We start from the raw sequence: 21,045 nt of genomic DNA, 5'->3' as shown, positions 1-21,045 counted from the left end.
ACACAATGTAACTCTTTCTGTCCTTCTCTGTACTTTTCCAACAGTATTCTCAGAGCAAACATTGCATCTGTAGTGCTCTTTCTCAGCATGAAACCATATTGCTGCTCACAGATCTTCACCTGTCTTCTAAGCCTAGCTTCTACTACTCTTTCCCATAACTTCATGCTGTGGCTGATCAGCTTTATGCCTCTGTAGTTACTGCAGCTCTGCACATCACCCTTGTTCTTGAAAATAGGAACCAGCACACTTCGTTTCCACTCCTCAGGCATCCTCTCACTTTCCAAGATTTTATTAAACAATCTGGTTAGAAACTCTACTGCCATCTCTCCTAGACATTTCCATGCCTCCATTGGAATGTCATCTGGACCAACTGCCTTTCCACTCTTCACCCTCTTCATAGCAGCCCTCACTTCTTCCTTGCTAATCTCTTTTACTTCCTGAGTTACTCTCACCACATCATCCAGCCTTTTCTCTCGCTCATTTTCTTTATTCATCATCTCTTCGAAATATTCCCTCCACATTCTCAGCACACACTCTTCACTTGTCAGCACATTACCATGTGCATCTCTTACCACCCTAACCTGCTGCACATCCTTTCCAGCTCTGTCCCTTTGTCTGGCCAATCGGTACAAGTCCTTTTCTCCTTCCTTACTATTCAACTTCTTGTACAGCTCGCAATATGCCTTTTCCTTTGCTTTTGCCACTTCTCTTCTCGCCTTACGCCGCATCTCCTTGTACTCCTGTCTACTTTCTTCATCTCTCCGACTATCTCAAAACTTTTTCGCCAACCTCTTTCTCCTTATGCTTTCCTGGACCTCTTCATTCCACCACCAAGTCTCCTTGTCTTCCTTCCACTGTCCAGATGTCATACCCAGTACTGCCCTAGCTGTCTCCCTCACCACATCTGCAGTACTCTTCCAATTGTCCAAAATTGCTTCACCTCCAACTAGTGCTTCTCTCACCTGCTCGCTAAATTTCACACACCAGTCTTCCTCCTTCAGCTTCCACCATCTGATCCTTTGTTGAGCTCTCACTCTCTTCTTCTTCTTTACCTCTAAAGTCATCCTACAAACAACCATCCTATGCTGTCTAGTGACACTCTCTCCTGCTACCACCTTACAGTCTGTGATTTTTTTTAGCTTGCATCTCCTATAAAGAATGTAGTCCACCTGTGTGCACCTTCCTCCACTTTTATATGTTACCCTGTGCTCCTCCCTTTTCTTAAAGTAGGTATTCACCACAGCCATTTCCATCCTTTTTGCAAAATCAACTACCATCTGTCCTTCCCCATTCCTATCCTTGATACCATATCTACCCATTACTTCCTCATCACCTCTGTTCCCTTCACCAACATGCCCATTGAAGTCTGCTCCTATCACCACTCTTTCATGCTTGGGCACACTCTCCACCACCTCATCTAACACACTCCAGAAATCTTCTTTCTCCTTCATCTCACAACCTACCTGTGGGGCATATGCACTGATGTTATTCATCATCACCCCTTCAATTTCCAACTTCACACTCATCACCCTGTCAGACACTCGCTTAACCTCCAACACACTTTTAACATACTCTTCCTTTAAAATGACCCCAACACCATTTCTCTTTCTGTCCTCACCATGGTACAACAACTTGTACCCACCGCCGATGCTCCTACTCTTACTTCCCTTCCACTTGGTCTTTTGCACACACAATATGTCTACCTTTCTCCTCTCCATCATATCAGCCAGCTCTCTCCCTTTACCAGTCATACTACCAACATTCAAAGTCCCCACTCTCATTTCAACCCTTCTAGTTTTCTTCTTCTCCCGCTGTGCGTGGCAACGTTTTCCTCCTCTTCTTCGTCATCGTCTTCGCCCAGCAGTAGCCCAATTTCCACCGGCACCCTGTTGGGCAATAGCACCGGTGGCGGGCGTTGTTAACCCGGGCCGCGACCGATCCGGTATGGGAATTCGATTCTGAGTCTGCATAGTTGGGTTGGCTTGTTTTACGCCGGATGCCCTTCCTGACGCAACCCTCCTCATTTATCCGGGCTTGGGACCGGCACTCAGAATGTACTGGCTGCACACCCCATGTGGCTGAGTTTATAGCATCAACATCCAATGTGTGAAAGTACAGGGTTTTATGGATAGTTCTTACTTGTTACTGTTATAAAGTGCAGCCAGCTGATGAACAACGTTGACCACTACTTCATAACATCTTGACACAAAGCAGGAGAGTTCCTATCAAATGAAAAAAATAATAATAATAAAATAAGAGTCAACAGTGTTTTCTTGGGTTCATAATATACAAAACTTTATTCTTTACCTACCTGAAGGAAGGAGATAAATCTGCCCATCTGAATCTGCGACTCTCCTTCAACAGCACTGGTGCCAGGCACTGAAACCCAAATGCCCAAACTCTCACGTCAAAAAAGTAATTTACTAAACAAAAGCCAACTGGAAATGGTGTTTGCACAAATTTTACCTCCTTCTCCATAGTACATTAAGCCATTATAGAATTTGGTTTCTGCCTGAAAAGAAACACTGACGTTAAACAGGAACAGCAAATAGGTATAATAGCAAAACTGAAAAAGGAACACAAACTAGTGTCACCACAGGGTCTAAACATTCAGGGAGCTGCTTACCTCATACTTGAGTTGTTTCACCTCACTACAGAGAGCAGCATAGACTGTGATGACTTTGTTCAGAACCTGCACACATCACAAATTAATAGCAATTATTCAAATAAAAAGAAGGTTTTCTTGAGACAAGACTAACAATGACATAATCACCAGTTATTTTGATTTCAGAACTTCTTCAGGAAACATTTTTGTCTTTACTTACTAAGGCTGCACAATATATTGTTTGAGCATCGCCATCGCGATGTGCAAGCATGCAATACCTACATGGCCAGGACCCGCGATGTGGTATAATTAAATTATGAATGCACGTTTACACTGCCAAGTGATGAGGGTAAAAAGCCACTTTTGTTTTTCATGACTAACCAATGACATTGAATTTACTCAAATAAAGCATCCTAGAAATGCAAATGCTTGACATACACTGTCTCCCTTGCTGTGCTGGACACATCAATCATGTTCTCAGCTGAGAAAGGAAAAAACAAAAACAAACCAAAAAAAACAAACAAACAAACAAACAAGCAAAACAGGTGGATTCTTCACAACTTGTCAGAAAAAAAAAGATATGTCAAAATACGTATTTGTAAAAAAAATTAAATAAAATAAAAAAAATATAATAATAAAATATATATATATATATATATATATATATATATATATATATATATCCGGGTCCGTAAGTGGAAAAATCTGAAAACGCTCCGTTTCTGAAACAATGATGTCACAACCCCGCCTCTATAACCTCAGTCGCTCATAATTAATGACGTTATTGTTAACAGGGGAATTTAACATACTATTTTTTTTTTTTGTCTTGGTGGATCATTAATGGGATTTATTTTTGTTGTGAAAAGAAAGCAGAAGAGATGACAAATGGCTGTGGTGAACAATGATCATGGATAAATCAAGTGCTGCGATGCTAATAAAATAAGTGCAGAAAGGTCTTTCAGCTTTTATCTTCTTGTTGGTGGCTTCCTTCAGCTCAGTCTGAGAAATACACCTGGAGCACCATATTATAACACAAAGGGACTTCTTTAAAAACACTGCGTTTATTCACAAAAATGTCCAGGATAAGGAATTAAAGTATTTTCAAATGGTGCCTTCCAAAACAAGTGCACCTTCTGTTGACAAAAGTTTTTCACAGGTTGTCATGATCAGCTGAAAGGACGAAGCAGATCAGATTAAAAGACTACTTCTCAGTTTGCCACTTTGAAACATTCTAGCCTTCTGCTGCTACACTAATTAGCGCATGCTCCTGTCTTCGCAGTTTTTTGTATAGAAGCATGACAGTGCCACATACAGCCTTGGCATATGTACTACAGAGTTTTTGGATGCAGAAAAGATGATTCTGCAAGATATTCATATTTTGCAATATACACTCAACAAAAATATAAACGCAACACTTTTGGTTTTACTCCCATTTTGTATGAGATGAACTCAAAAATCTAAAACTTTTTCCACATACACAATATCACCATTTCCCTCAAATATTGTTCACAAACCAGTCTAAATCTGTGATAGTGAGCACTTCTCCTTTGCTGAGATAATCCATCCCACCTCACAGGTGTGCCATATCAAGATGCTGATTAGACACCATGATTAGTGCACAGGTGTGCCTTAGACTGCCCACAATAAAAGGCCACTCTGAAAGGTGCAGTTCTATCACACAGCACAATGCCACAGATGTCGCAAGATTTGAGGGAGTGTGCAATTGGCATGCTGACAGCAGGAATGTCAACCAGAGCTGTTGCTCGTGTACTGAATGTTCATTTCTCTACCATAAGCCGTCTCCAAAGGCGTTTCAGAGAATTTGGCAGTACATCCAACCAGCCTCACAACTGCAGACCACGTGTAACCACACCAGCCCAGGACCTCCACATCCATGTTCACCTCCAAGATCGTCTGAGACCAGCCACTCGGACAGCTGCTGAAACAATCGGTTTGCATAACCAAAGAATTTCTGCACAAACTGTCAGAAACCGTCTCAGGGAAGTTCATCTGCATGCTCGTCGTCCTCATCGGGGTCTCGACCTGGACATTGGAGAGGTGTTCTCTTCACGGATGAATCCCGGTTCACACTGTTCAGGGCAGATGGCAGACAGCGTGTGTGGCGTCGTGTGGGTGAGCGGTTTTCTGATGTCAATGTTGTGGATTGAGTGGCCCATGGTGGCGGTGGGGTTATGGTATGGGCAGGCGTCTGTTATGGACGAAGAACACAGGTGCATTCTATTGATGGCATTTTGAATGCACAGAGATACCGTGACGAGATCCTGAGGCCCATTGTTGTGCCATCCAAGAACATCACCTCATGTTGCAGCAGGATAATGCACGGCCCCATGTTGCAAGGATCTGTACACAATTCTTGGAAGCTGAAAATGTCCCAGTTCTTGCATGGCCGGCATACTCACCGGACATGTCACCCATTGAGCATGTTTGGGATGCTCTGGACCGGCGTATACGACAGCGTGTACCAGTTCCTGCCAATATCCAGCAACTTCGCACAGCCATTGAAGAGGAGTGGACCAACATTCCACAGGCCACAATTGACAACCTGATCCACTCTATGCGAAGGAGATGTGTTGCACTGCATGAGGCAAATGGTGGTCACACCAGATACTGACTGGTATCCCCCCCAATAAAACAAAACTGCACCTTTCAGAGTGGCCTTTTATTGTGGACAGTCTAACGCACACCTGTGCACTAATCATGGTGTCTAATCAGCATCTTGATATGGCACACCTGTGAGGTGAGATGGATTATCTCAGCAAAGGAGAAGTGCTCACTATCACAGATTTAGACTGGTTTGTGAACAATATTTGAGGGAAATGGTGATATTGTGTATGTGGAAAAAGTTTTAGATCTTTGAGTTCATCTCATACAAAATGGGAGCAAAATCAGAAGTGTTGCATTTATATTTTTGTTGAGTGTATATCGCTATGGACAAAAAATTGCAAGTCAATTTTTTCTAATACCATGCAGCCCTGTGACTTACCTTGTTGTCTGTTTTAATTAACTCTAGCAATGAAGACTGCTCATATGGGAGGAGCTGAAAGAAATGGAAATGGGAAGGAAATTACATAAGGTGGAATTGTGTACTACTTATCCTTTCATGCTGATGTACAGTCACTAGTTATGACCATTTTACCTTCAGAGCAATGGGGTCCAGAGTGAAATCCCACACATCTCCAAAGGAATCATCAAGAGCTTCCTCGATGCCCCTCAGCTGAGATGTGTACTCTTTGAGAAACCTGCTGTAGTTTTTCAGCTGAACCTCCGTGTGTATTTCTGTGGAGTAATAGGATGAATCGGACACATATCAACAGTGCTAATACTGGTTTAATATTCACATGAATGTAATAGAAGGTTATATTTAACAACTTCACAATCCCAGCAGTCTTTTTTGTTATCAATGGAAGGAACTACAGGCCTTCTCCAAGTACATCTCCATACTATTTCTGATTAACGCACGTTAATGAGAAACATGTCTCTCAAAACATTCACTAACATGTCAGAGTTACAGCTCAGATGGTAGGATGACTGTTTTCTAATTAATGGATCATATTTTCAAATCCTCAATGCATCTGTTGTGGGTTGATGTAACTCTTAAAGGATAAAGTTCACATTCACAAGCATAGTCATTGCACAGTGGTAGCAACTGAACCTGTCAGTGATGTATTCACCTTTAGCACTTGCTTTGATTATGAGGAATCCTTTATTGAAAAATTAATTTAGGAATGGAATCCAAGAAAGTTAATAGGCAGGCTTCTCACCCGTTCACTCAAAATAGCAATAAAATAAGGCAAACAACCAGGCATGGGATACCTTACGCAATAATCTTAAGCAAAAATAAAGCAGTACACCGTATTACACACTTCCAGACACAATATTTCAGTACTGACACAGCGCAAAATTTCCGTCTCTTCCCCACAGTTGGTTTGCATCACTTTCCTTGCATACACAGTGTCACACTCTCTCTCCAACTACATATCTACAACTTTTGTCTGTCCAGCTTTGATCACATAGCCAGTATGTAAACCTCATAGTAACCATTGTTTGCACTGACTTTTGTCTTGATGATTACACGTACTCATGGAGCTTACCCACTGACATTTGTTGAAATCAATTCAAAGTAAAAAGCAAAGTGTCACAGTGCAGCAAGCAATTTATTTGTGCTGTGTTTTGATGCACGTCAGACAGAAATAATGTTTCATCAGCAGGTTAGCAAAATCTCGTATGAATGCATCAAAACCATTATGCATTTTCTTGAACAGCTTGCCGACATCTGTGGAATTTCACTTTGAAATCTTGTCAACTAGTGCAGCAGATAACTGAAACAGTCCTTCAAATGGAGATAGAAGCACCAAACTCTGCAGAAATACTCCTTAGACATTACTCTTTTAAAGGGAAAACAAAACAAAACAAAAACAACAACAACAACAAAAACAGACTGACCACTTGAATCTTCAATAGGCTGCCAGGTAGGGGTCAATTAAGGAATTGGGCTACACAGGGGTCAAAATTTAAAAATGCTCCAATCATATAGAAAAGTATACCGGGTCATTCCATGTCAATTCAATAAATATTTGAGGAGCCTCACACACTTTGTCTCAGATTTTCTTTAAATTTTAATCAAATATTCCCAGACTATTCAGAACAACAAATCTGAAGTTTGAGGCCTGTAGAACAAGTAATTTCTGAGATATGGCCAATTTAGTGTGCATGGGGTCTGCCGTTTTTTAGGCGAAACTTATGGTCGTCATTTCTGGAGCCATGTTCAAGGTAGAATATCTCAGCAAATAATGGACTTAGAGGCCTGAGATTTTCTGTGGCAGTGGACACCCAGACTTGAACTATAGTTAAACAGACATTGACACTAAACTGTGAAGTTTATGTATGCTCAAACTATGGAAGATATTACATTGACTATTGCGAGCATCCATGTTTGAGACACTGAAGCATACATTACACTCAAAGAAGCATCTGTTTCTTGACTCCTTGATGCCAGCTATACTGGCTATGAAATATGTAAATTTGGCATAGCTGTGGTAAACAGTTATTGTGGGAGAAACCTCTGAAATCTAAAAAAAAACATTTTGTGGTCGAATTTTATTAAAAGAAAAGCTCATGTGGGCAGTAAATGAAACTCTTCAAACTGATTCCATTTTGAAGGTATTGATATCTGCTTTATGTGTTATAAATATGGCCTTCTTTATGAAACTCCTCCCTGGTTAATTTAAGTTAAGTTAAGGCTAATTTGTGCACTCACGAATGTATTTCTAGTGCTGAAATGACAATTTCATTTTAATTGTGTGCACACACTGCATTCATATGATTCATGGCACACCCCAGAAAGCTTGCACATAGATCTGCCAGGGGATTCCCTAAGGTTGTTATTAACCTGGTGCTACTCTTAGAAGTTAGTTGTGGTCACTTGCATGCCTGTGGCGCACAGTAAATAGTCCCTACAGAGGGTCACTGGATATTACAACTAGGAATGATGAGCAATGCCTAGTTACAACCATAAAAGACAAAATTCTTTACTAACTCACTACTAACTTTACTAACAGTTTTAAAGTTCAGAAAAACATACTTTGAGTTATTTAGAGCTCCCCTGCCATTGCTCTATTAACATCTGTATTATCTTCTCTGCATTTTGTGAAAAAAGGAAATTCTCAAACACAATACAATTGTAAAAGGTGAGCAGAACAACCTCAGGCTTGATTGTTAAAACGTTTAAATATGATTAATATCTAAAAAGTGAAGTTTCCCTTTAGGTCTGTCGAACTTGCTGCAAAGCTGTTTACCAGATGCATGAAGGTAAATATTAATAATTTATGTAGCAGATCGTGACTGACGTGTAGATCCACTATGAAGAAAACAAACTATCCATTGTATTTATTTTGCTACAATTAATACAAACGACGCTTTTTACTTTGTGCCACTGTGAAAACCAGACTGATAAAAACTAATTAACAGCTGTGATTTACCTTTCACATTACAACTGGCCCAAATATGGTGGATGCTAAAGTGAGTATAATGTGAGATCATTTAACATGATGAATAGATTAAAGACAATCTTAACTCCAGCAGAGGCACAGCATTTTGTTAGCAGCGGTTAGCTACGGAAGCTAATGTAGCTAATTTGGGAGCGTTGGTAGCTTCTTCTGCAAATCTGCACCCCACACAATACTTACTCTGTGAACCGTCATCAAAACGGTCAAATTCCCAGTCAGGAGCGATTGTTTCCACCGCCATTGTTGCGGATATATGACAGTTTTTTTTTAAACCCAAAACACTGCTGACAAAAGCTGAAGCGCTCCCGTGGTGGGTCTCATGACTGACTTTGTCGCTAATGTTCATGGGAAACTGAGTTCAGTGGCGCAGTCAGAGAGCGTATATGAGATTAGAACTGCGCTAAAGGTGTCAAAGTCTACATGAAACGAAGAACCATTTCAAACTTCTTATACTGTATCAATGATTGAATTGTACTGCTGTTTACCCATTGATGGATGATGGCTCTGCTCAAACCTGAGTAAAGTGTAATGCACTTACTACAAATTTTACCAAAAATTTGCCCAAGACAGGTCACAGAGGAGCAAGAAATGCGGCCGCCATCTTGGACCGGTCATCGTAGTGATTCCATCGTAAGGCACTGTGGAGGTTTGATTTTATATTTTTGTTTATTTTTATTTTTTATCTTTCTATAATAAAGTTGCTTTGTTCTTTGTTATTTTCTCTGTTCTGTAAAATGTCTTTTAGCACAGTGTAAAGCGCTATATAAATATAATGCATTATTATTGATAGTATTATAATAAGGTGCTGGAAAACTTTCACAAGCAAGTTTGTACATGTGTAAATGTGGTTTGGGGTGGAGACATCATGTTCTTGTGTTAATTTGACAATTTACATTTACATTACATTTTATTCTCTCTCTGATTTGTATAGCCTTGGAACCCTCTCTTTCTCTCTCTGACCTGATATGAAGTATATTGATACGCTATGTTATTTATATATATTATCATTTTCTGATATATATATATATATATATATATATATATATATATATATATATATATATATATATATACTAATCATATTGTCACGTGCCCATGGCTCAAGGGACAGTGACAAGGAGGAGACACAAACGAGAGGATTAGAAAAATATAAGTATTTATTGACAATAGTTTAAGTCAATAAGTTAAAAGGTGCAAAAATGTGCAGCTGTGCAAAAAGGTGCTCTGTTACCGGTCGGTGCAGCGAGACGTCCTAGAGAGAGGGAGAGAACAAAATGAACTAGTTGAGCCCACTTAAATAGGAGACAGGGACACCGAGCCCAGGTGCCCCTGATTATGGGGCCGCCCCGCTACAGGACGGCGGGGACCGTCACAATATTGTCTCTTCAAATTACTAAAATAGTTGACTTTACGGCCACTATCTGCTTCTCTATCATATATTAGTGTGTGTATATGTATGTATAATGTGTGTGTTTACAGTGTTTGCAAAATACCTTCCTACAGTCTGGGCTATATCAGAATATTCTATTACTGTTAATCCCATTATGAATATTAAAATATGACAAACAATTTGTCTTGTACCATAGATGTTTGAAGACGTTTGCAGAAAAAAATCAGTGTAAAAATCAAATTAGTATTCAGAGAGTTACGATGTATTAAATGTGCTGCACCTGCAAAACAGCACTGAGTGAAGCAGGCCAGACAACCGGTCTAAGATGGCGGCCCCATGGCTTGTCAGCACCAATAGGCAGCAGCAGTCGATGCGGTGTCTTCTCTTTATAATGTCTATGGTATTTGCCCTATTGAGGTTTCAAATCCCACAAAATCTCGCAAAATCTCAGGTTGTCACTCTGCGAGATATCAATAACATTGAGAAATGCATTGAGACAGTTTGATAAGGCTGCAATTTAACCACACATGGACAACAGCATTAACATTGTAAGGTAAAACGCTTTGTATATTGTGCCGAAAACTCTTGTGAATTCATTAGACGTTGGTTTTTAGACATTGTTATTGTGTTTGTTTTATGTAAACATACGATAAGCTCAGGTTGGTTCTGTTATTTTCAATGGGAATTGCTGTGAGCTGCGATCGCTTCCTGTTCATGTCGTTCTAGGGGAAAGTGAAGTTTGCTGTTTAACGCTCTGCTTATTGTCCTTTTCAAAACCATTTCTCCTGTTTGTTCCACAGTAATATTTATATAACAGCTGAGTGGATCCTTGTCATTTGATTGGTGCTTTGTATGTCACATGACATGGACTATTCATCCCATTTGTGTTGTGTTGCATTTATCGTGCAGTTTGGTTCCATTTACTGTGCAAATTTGGTTCCATACGTTTTGTACCATTGCACCATTGTACCATTGTACTAGTGAGGACGGAGTTTAGCTAAACACGCCTGAGTTTGTTTTGCTGACGTGCGACAATTTGAAGGAGCCCACCCAGAAAATCAACATTCTTTGAATGTTAACTGAACATTTGCACAAACATCATGTGAACAAAGAATGAGGACAGGTAATGTTTTTATGTGAATATTCAATGAACATTATACAAACGTCCACAAATGTTCAGAACATTAAATGAGCATTTGTTTCGAATGCGAACATTACCTGTCCTCATTTTTTGTTCATATGATGTCCGTGCTCAATTACCTACAGTTTTTTAAAAATTGTAGGTAATTGAGCAAGGTTAAATGTAGGAGACACGGAATATTTGGAATATTTGTTTTGGCAAGGTTTTAGGGTGTCATGCATGCATGCACACTGCCCAGTCCATCCTGCAGGGAGAGCCAAATAAATGGTAAATGGACTGCATTTACATAGTGCTCAAAGTGCTTTACAATAATGCCTCACATTCACCCCAATGTCAGGGTGCTGCCATACAAGGTGCTCACTGCACACCGGGAGCAACTATAATTGTTCTGGCTACACAACCAGAACATATTTACTTGTGCCACTGTTCCCATAGAGTCAGGTGGCAAAAAATAATGAAACCAACTTCCTCCTATTGGGGCCTGGGTATTGTTAAGGCTTCCATTTGTAGACTGGGTACGTGGGTTACAGATGCGCCTACAATGAGAGTGAGACATATTTCTGAATGCAGTACTCCTTCGCATAAGTTTAATTCCTGCTGAAAGAAAGAGGTTAGTATGGATGGGTGTTACAAAGGACAAACTGGTGGACAGGATATTTTTGAATGATAAAAGACTTATGTTTGGTGCTAGAGCTCAGATAGGAGCCCCAGTGACTTGTTGGACTGAGGCATTAAGTGGAGTGAGATTGGTTGCTGATATCAATACATGAGGGAACAATCTGGATGTTTTTTGCACAGCTACAAGAGTTATCCTTGGCTGAGCGGCAGGTATAGGCATGAGAGAACAGACATAACAATTTGTGAGATTAGTTCCTTTTGTCAAGAACGTCGCATACAAATACCACATGTTGGTCTGGTTAGGGTTCCATGGAGGTTCAAACATCCATTGCATCAGAGGGAGAAGGTCTTCTTTCTTCTTTTCCTTCTGCCCTTCCCCTGGAAACTCATTTTTGATCCACAACGTGAATACCAGCATAACAATCAACAGCAAAAATATTAGTTTACCACACTTCTTTCCATTTTGACCCTAATCTGGAATCAGGCCATTGGTTTTTTTCACTGACGTTGAGATGGTTTAGGATCTTATGCATTTTGTAGATCCACACCTCCTATACCCTTTGTAGTCAGACTTAGCCCTCCTCACAGCAGTCTTTTATGGTGTGGAAACAAAATGATAAATATTGTGTCCTGTTAACTAAATGTTCTGTTTGACCGCATGTGACCACATGCTCAGTATGTAAAGCAACTGATAAAAAGCTTCAGCCTTACAGCACCTGAATGACCCCTGGGTAACATCTGATAAAGTCATGCCTTCAGCCTTATCACACCCAAATGACCTCTGAGTGACACAGACAGCTGTAAGTTGAAATGATTCCACATTGTGATCAATTACAATACAACACAAAGACACTGTCTTTCATAAAGACATCTTCACAGTGGGAGTTTGTTCACAACGTCCAAGTGACCACCAATGGAGAACCGTGATAAAAAGACATTCTTTCAGATGAAAGGCACCCTTTGATCACTACAGTACTGCGACCCACAAACACTGTGACATAATCCATCATTCTTGTAGGTAAATGGACAGTCTTTTAGCCTTTCAGTTGGGACTGTTTTAACAACCTGTTTTTTTTAATTAACTCCCTGTTTATGTTTTGATAGATGCGTTCTTTAGACACTGTGTGCGTCACTGCCCACACGCGGGCCCCCCACCCTGACATGTGGATAAAAACAGAGCTCAGAGATCCACACTTCACACTGTTTCAATCACGAATACGGTTTGACACAGTGTCCGACGCTTCGTATTAAAGAGCCTGTTATTTTGACAAACGGGCAATGTCCTGACTCTTTCTTTCCACAGACAGTGTTGTGTGGGCCGCTGAAGAGGAGGTACTGCTGGCCCACCACCAGAGGGCGCCCTGCCTGAAGTGCGGGCTTCAGGCACGAGAGGGCGCTGCCGCCTCAGGAACAAGCCGTGGTGACAGCTGTCACCCATCATCCATGACAGCTGTCACTAATCATCACATCTGGTATAAAAGCAGGAAGACACCTCCACCAAACTGCCGAGATATCATCTTCATCTGGAAGTAATATCCTCAGCCTTTTGTGATATTTGTAAATCTGTTATTGTGAGTGTTTGCAGGAGTACCGGTCCGTTTAGTGGAGTCTGTGCAAGACGGCGCTCTTTTTCTTCTGAGGGACCGCTGCAAAGTGTTGAGTGAGAGGTGGAGGTGGAATTCCCACCAGGATTGTTACTGGGTGTTCACACACCCACCCTTTGACTGTCTTTTGCTTTATGCCAGCAGTACCAGATCTGACACGCCGGGAAGGTGGCCACCTGGGGACTCCGGGACTTGGCGGCTCCAGTATTCCTCGGGTTCGGTGGTGGTGGAAATCGTGTGGTTCCGGTTCGTTTCCAGACAGGCGTCTCCTATTGTCGAGCCTGCCCACACGACACCTTTATTAATTGACTGTTGCACATTCTGAATCTGCTGTGTTTGGTTGTGTCATTCACAACAGTAAAGTGTTATAATTTGACTCCTTCCATTGTCCGTTCATTTACGCCCCCTGTTGTGGGTCCGTGTCACTACACTTTCCCAACAGACAGCCTGAGACTGTGTCGTGGTCCTTCTCTCTGTTCCTCTCAGAACACTTTCTTGGATAATGCAAAAATGACGGCAGGTTTTTTGTAAGAGAGGAGACACAACATTTAGAAAAACACAGCCTTGGACAGGATAAAATGCACAGAGTATAAGTTTATTCAAGCCTCAGCAGAGCAGAATACTTGTACAAACTGAGTCAATCAATCAATCAATCAATCAATCAACTTTTTTCTTATATAGCGCCAAATCACAACAAACAGTTGCCCCAAGGCGCTCCATATTGCAAGGCAAGGCCATACAATAACCATGAAAAACCCCAACGGTCAAAACGACCCCCTATGAGCAAGCACTTGGCCACAGTGGGAAGGAAAACTCCCTTTTAACAGGAAGAAACCTCCAGCAGAACCAGGCTCAGGGAGGGGCAGTCTTCTGCTGAGACTGGTTGGGGCTGAGGGAAAGAACCAGGAAAAAGACATGCCGAGAAGGGGGGCAGAGATCGATCACTAATGATTAAATGCAGAGTGATGCATACAGAGCAAAAAGAGAAAGAAACAGTGCATCATGGGAACCCCCCACAGTCTACGTCTAAAGCAACATAACCAAGGGATGGTCCAGGGTCACCCGATCCAGCCCTAACTATAAGCCTTAGCGAAAAGGAAAGTTTTAAGCCTAATCTTAAAAGTAGAGAGGGTATCTGTCTCCCTGATCTGAATTGGGAGCTGGTTCCACAGGAGAGGAGCCTGAAAGCTGAAGGCTCTGCCTCCCATTCTACTCTTACAAACCCTAGGAATTACAAGTAAGCCCGCAGTCTGAGAGCGAAGCGCTCTAATGGGGTAATATGGTACTACGAGGTCCCTAAGATAAGATGGGACCTGATTATTCAAACCTTATAAGTAAGAAGAAGAATTTTAAATTCTATTCTAGAATTAACAGGAAGCCAATGAAGAGAGGCCAACACGGATGAGATATGCTCTCTCCTGCTAGTCCCCGTCAGTACTCTAGCTGCAGCATTCTGAACCAACTGAAGGCTTTTTAGGGAACTTTTAGGACAACCTGATAATAATGAATTACAATAGTCCAGCCTAGAGGAAATAAATGCATGAATTAGTTTTTCAGCATCACTCTGAGACAAGACCTTTCTGATTTTAGAGATATTGCGTAAATTAAAAAAGGCAGTCCTACATATTTGTTTAATATACGCTTTGAATGACATATCCTGATAAAAAATAACTCCAAGATTTCTCACAGTATTACCAGAGATCAGGGAAATGCCATCCAGAGTAACGATATGGTTAGACACCATGCTTCCAAGATTTGTGGGGCCAAGTACAATAACTTCAGTTTTATCTGAGTTTAAAAGCAGGAAATTAGAGGTCATCCATGTCTTTATGTCTGTAAGACAATCCTGCAGTTTAGCTAATTGGTGTGTATTCTCTGGCTTCATGGATAGATAAAGCTGGGTATCATCTGCATAACAATGAAAATTTAAGCAATACCGTCTAATAATACTGCCCAAGGGAAGCATGTATAAAGTGAATAAAATTGGTCCTAGCACAGAACCTTGTGGAACTCCATAATTAACTTTAGTCTGTGAAGAAGATTCCCCATTTACATGAACAAACTGTAATCTATTAGACAAATATGATTCAAACCACCGCAGCGCAGTGCCTTTAATACCTATGACATGCTCTAATCTCTGTAATAAAATTTTATGGTCAACAGTATCAAAAGCAGCACTGAGGTCCAACAGAACAAGCACAGAGATAAGTCCACTGTCCGAAGCCATAAGAAGATCATTTGTAACCTTCACTAATGCTGTTTCTGTACTATGATGAATTCTAAAACCTGACTGAAACTCTTCAAATAGACCATTCCTCTGCAGGTGATCAGTTAGCTGTTTTACAACTACCCTCTCAAGAATCTTTGAGAGAAAAGGAAGGTTGGAGATTGGCCTATAATTAGCTAAGATAGCTGGGTCAAGTGATGGCTTTTTAAGTAATGGTTTAATTACTGCCACCTTAAAGGCCTGTGGTACATAACCAACTAACAAAGATAGATTGATCATATTTAAGATTGAAGCATTAAATAATGGTAGGACTTCCTTGAGCAGCCTGGCAGGAATGGGGTCTAATAAGCATGTTGATGATAACTAATGAAAATAACTCAATCGGAGAGAAAGAGTCTAACCAAATACCGGCATCACTGAAAGCAGCCAAAGATAACGATACATCTTTGGGATGGTTATGAGTAATTTTTTCTCTAATAGTCAAAATTTTGTTAGCAAAGAAAGTCATGAAGTCATCACTAGTTAAAGTTAATGGAATACTCAGCTCAATAGAGCTCTGACTCTTTGTCAGCCTGGCTACAGTGCTGAAAAGAAACCTGGGGTTGTTCTTATTTTCTTCAATTAGTGATGAGTAGAAAGATGTCCTAGCTTCACGGAGGGCTTTCTTATAGAGCAACAAACTCTTTTTCCAGGCTAAGTGAAGATCTTCTAAATTAGTGAGACGCCATTTCCTCTCCAACTTACGGGTTATCTGCTTTAAGCTACGAGTTTGTGAGTTATACCACGGAGTCAGACACTTCTGATTTAAAGCTCTCTTTTTCAGAGGAGCTACAGCATCCAAAGTTGTCTTCAATGAGGATGTAAAACTATTGACGAGATACTCTAGCTCCCTTACAGAGTTTAGGTAGCTACTCTGCTCTGTATTGGAATATGACATTAGAGAACATAAAGAAGGAATCATATCCTTAAACCTAGTTACAGCGCTTTCTGAAAGACTTCTAGTGTAATGAAACTTATTCCCCACTGCAGGGTAGTCCATCAGGGTAAATGTAAATGTTATTAAAAAATGATCAGACAGAAGGGAGTTTTCAGGGAATACTGTTAAGTCTTCTATTTCCATACCATAAGTCAGAACAAGATCTAAAATATGATTAAAGTGGTGGGTGGACTCATTTACTTTTTGAGCAAAGCCGATAGAGTCTAATAATAGATTAAATGCAGTGTTGAGGCTGTCATTCTCAGCATCTGTGTGGATGTTAAAATCGCCCACTATAATTATCTTATCTGAGCTAAGCACTAAGTCAGACAAAAGGTCTGAAAATTCACAGAGAAACTCACAGTAACGACCAGGTGGACGATAGATAATAACAAATAAAACTGGTTTTTGGGACTTCCAATTTGGATGGACAAGACTAAGAGACAAGCTTTCAAATGAATTAAAGCTCTGTCTAGGTTTTTGATTAATTAATAAGCTGGAATGGAAGATTGCTGCTAATCCTCCGCCTCAGCCCATGCTACGAGCATTCTGACAGTTAGTGTGACTCGGGGGTGTTGACTCATTTAAACTAACATATTCATCCTGCTGTAACCAAGTTTCTGTTAGGCAGAATAAATCAATACATTGATCAATTATTATATCATTTACCAACAGGGACATAGAAGAAAGAGACCTAATGTTTAATAGACCACATTTAACTGTTTTAGTCTGTGGTGCAATTGAAGGTGCTATATTATTTTTTCTTTTTGAATTTTTATGCTTAAATAGATTTTTGCTAGTTATTGGTGGTCTGGGAGCAGGCACCGTCTCTACGGGGATGGGGTAATAAGGGGATGGCAGGGGGAGAGAAGCTGCAGAGAGGTGTATAAGACCACAGCTCTGCCTCCTGGTCCCAACGCTAGACAGTCACAGTTTGGAGGATCCCAAAAAATTGGCCAGATTTCTAGAAATGAGAGCTGCTCCCTCTAAAGTGGGATGGATGCCGTCTCTCCTAACAAGACCAGGTTTTCCCCAGAAGCTTTGCCAATTATCAATGAAGCCCACCTCATTTTTTGGACACCACTCAGACAGCCAGCAATTCAAGGAGAACATGCGGCTAAACATGTCACTCCCGGTCTGATTGGGGAGGGGCCCAGAGAAAACAACAGAGTCCGACATTGTTTTTGCAAAGTTACACACCGATTTAATGTTAATTTTAGTGACCTCCGATTGGCGTAACCGAGTGTCATTACTGCCGACGTGAATTACAATCTTACCAAATTTACGCTTAGCCTTAGCCAGCAATTTCAAATGTCCTTCGATGTCGCCTGCTCTGGCCCCCGGAAGACAATTGACAATGGTTGCTGGTGTCGCTAACTTCACATTTCTCAAAACAGAGTCGCCAATAACCAGAGTTTGATCCTCGGCGGGTGTGTCGTCGAGTGGGGAAAAACGGTTAGAGATGTGAACGGGTTGACGGTGTACACGGGGCTTCTGTTTAGGGCTACGCTTCCTCCTCACAGTCACCCAGTCAGCCTGCTTTCCCGACTGCACGGGATCTGCCAGGGGGGAACTAACGGCGGCTAAGCTACCTTGGTCCGCACCGACTACAGGGGCCTGGCTAGCTGTAGAATTTTCCACGGTGCGGAGCCGAGCCTCCACTTCGCCCAGCCTGGCCTCCAAAGCTACGAATAAGCTGCACTTATTACAAGTACCGTTACTGCTAAAGGAGGCCGAGGAATAACTAAACATTTCACACCCAGAGCAGAAAAGTGCGGGAGAGACAGGAGAAGCCGCCATGCTAATCGGCTAAGAGCTAGTAGCTACGCTAAGCTAGCGGATTCCCAAAAACACACAAAGTGAATAATGTGCAAATAATCCAGAGGTGATTCAGCAGAAGGAGTGCCCCAATCAAGGCACCAAACAGGCCATGAAGCAGCACAGGCAACGCACGACAACGGTGCTAAAATAAAATAAAAAAAATATAAATAAATAATAAAAACGAAAGCGTTAGCAAGCTAGTTAGCCTGCCAACGCTAATGAAAGTTAGCTGATAAAAGTGCTCCGTCGCGATGTTTCGACCGTTAGAGGTCTTCCTTAGGCGTTGGAGCACAGTAAAAAGTAAAAAAAAAAATTAAAAAGTAAAAAAGTAAAAAAGTCTTGAAAAAGACTGTTAGTTCAAGTCCAAAGCAGCAGGTAGCAGTCTCTGTGTAAACAGTCCCAACACTGTCTAAGAAACACGAAGAGCTGAGTGAATGAACTCAACAAACGAGCCTAAACGTCAAGTCCTCTAGAGAGACTGAATGTTGTCAAAACCGCGCTCCTCTTCTTATAGGAAAACCCGCGGGCGTGGCTCCACCCTCGACATTTTATTTAATTCATTCTTCAAACATGGTTTCCTAATGGAAGTGAACTTTATTTCACCCTGAGCAGACCACTAATTGTTCCTATATGACATTTTCCACCATTAAATCTGAGACAGATTAACAAATGTTTTTTTTAAAAGCATCACTTTCCGCTGGCTGGCACCACCTGTCATGGACCCCCATTCCTTTGTCCTTAACACATCTTGGCACTGACCAGACTAGAGGGTTATGATCATAATGCACTTCTTGGATGCCGGCCAGCTCTAAGTTATGATTTTAATGCCCCAAGTTGGACGCCAGCGCCCCTGCTATCAGATTGGCAGGTACTTAGCAGTCCAATAAACCTAATGGGATCAGATTGGTAGGTACTTAGCAGTCCAAAAAGCCTAATGGGGCCCCTTAGTAGCTCAAGGGAAATGCACTTTATCAGTTCAGATGGGACTCATGGTGCTCATTAGTAGCTCAAATAGAATTTACTTTATCAGTTCAGATGGAGGACACTTGTTAGTTCAAACAGAACACTTGATAGTTCAAAAATCCTTCCTCTACAACTGCTTGGTCTAAAATCTTTTTTCCCCCACAAGGAAAGAAGTGTTGTTTTTTGGAATGTGACAAGTGTGTTCTTTCCCCTATTTTTACTGCAGTTGGTGTGGTTAAGAGCACTTGGAATGGGCCTTCCCACCGTAGAACTGACCAACACTTTCGTTTGTGGTTCTTTATCAGGATCCAATCTCCCACTCCAATGAGCCCTCCAGAGTTCTGCAGAGGAAGGGAAGAGTCTAGCAGTCTGTTAGCATTCCCTGTCTCTCGTACCTTCAGGGTTTTGAACATATAATTCACTATGTCTGCCTGTCTGTCCTGTTGTGGAGTCATGAAACCAAATTCAGGGAGCACTTATCTTTTTTTCATATAATATTTTAAATGGTGTGACTCCTGTTTTGCCATTGGGTATTATACACATGTGAAAAATCACCATATCAATACAATACATTGTAGCACGCAAGTGCATGTGCACACACAAGGACTGTTTTGTATATAATTCACTGACTCAGACGTTGTTCAGAAGGAAATACAGCCACTTGCAGTAACACTGAGTTTCCTGCCTTACACAGGGACACGTGTCACACGTGTGTGGATCAAATCAGTTCACACATTAATGTTCACCGCTGCTGATTGATTAAACCTGTTCAAACGCGAATGTCCGCTGCTGCTGATTGCCTTTTCACCCCCTGATGCTCAAAGTCACATGCTTCTGTGCCTCAAAAAAGGGTTTTCATGTGCTGCTTGAAAAGCTTTGATTTCATCTGCTTTGTCCGTCTGCAGCTGAGGAATGATCAGCCCGGTCTTTTGTCCTCCATGGACACACCTCCCACAGAGTTCAAGTTCAGCGGAGTTCTTGTGCCTGAAAAGTGATTTTGCTGGTTTTTTTTCTGTGAATAAAGAACACACTATGCATGTCAGAATGTAGAACTCATCTTTTATTGCTACTGACTCAGTTTTGACAACATCCACTTTTTTCTTGTCTCTTCCATTGTTTTTCATAATCTACTTTTAATTATCCCATTTGTGATTCTTTAGGGTGACTCCTTATCAGGTGCTAATGTTTTTAATATGGTTGTATGTGTTGTGTGGGCCGCTGAAGAGGAGGTACTGCTGGCCCACCACCACCAGTCGGCGCCCTGCTTGGAGTGCGGGCTTCAAGCATGAGAGGGCGCCGAGACAGAGAGTGACAGCTGTCACTCATTTACACCAGCTGTCACCAATCACCTGCATCCTTACAAAAGCCGGATCATTACTCCACCTCCTCGCCGAGAAATCAACTACCGTGAAGGTAATTCTCTGCTGTGATTAGTGCTAACTAATTATTCTGTGTGCAGCCGTATTCCTGAGGATTCAGTGATTTTTGGATTGGCGTGCAGTGAGAGTCTGCGACGTCTTCGCCTCTCACTCCATCCAAGGAGCAACTGTCAGGAGCTGCACGGGTGATTTTGTATCGGAGGTGGAGGTTTTCCCTCCTCAAAGATCTGTAGGTGAAGGATTACTGGGTGTGTGGATACACACTCACCATTAACTGTTTTTCATCTTCTGCCAG

The 21,045-nt window shown here is 41.4% G+C and overlaps 1 protein-coding gene across 1 annotated transcript in view; it reads right to left on the bottom strand.

Annotated features, from left to right (window-relative positions):
- The window catches only part of washc4 (WASH complex subunit 4), a 71,264-nt gene extending 62,307 nt beyond the window's left edge, over window positions 1-8,957 (bottom strand). Inside the window, exons 1-7 of the mRNA XM_034177012.1 lie at window positions 8,812-8,957; window positions 5,763-5,902; window positions 5,610-5,663; window positions 2,627-2,692; window positions 2,467-2,512; window positions 2,312-2,379; window positions 2,140-2,222 (exon numbers count right to left, since the gene is read on the bottom strand). Of these exons, the coding sequence (XP_034032903.1) occupies window positions 2,140-2,222; window positions 2,312-2,379; window positions 2,467-2,512; window positions 2,627-2,692; window positions 5,610-5,663; window positions 5,763-5,902; window positions 8,812-8,872 (518 nt within the window). The 5' untranslated portion in view covers window positions 8,873-8,957. The remainder of the gene's footprint in view (window positions 1-2,139; window positions 2,223-2,311; window positions 2,380-2,466; window positions 2,513-2,626; window positions 2,693-5,609; window positions 5,664-5,762; window positions 5,903-8,811) is intronic.
- Window positions 8,958-21,045: the final 12,088 nt, after the last annotated feature.

The sequence above is a fragment of the Thalassophryne amazonica genome, chromosome 8 (genome assembly GCF_902500255.1).
Source record: "Thalassophryne amazonica chromosome 8, fThaAma1.1, whole genome shotgun sequence".
In the NCBI taxonomy this organism is placed as follows: Eukaryota; Metazoa; Chordata; class Actinopteri; order Batrachoidiformes; family Batrachoididae; genus Thalassophryne; species Thalassophryne amazonica.
Note: the sequence above shows the minus strand (reverse complement) of the source record. Positions and strands in the feature narration are given on the sequence as shown.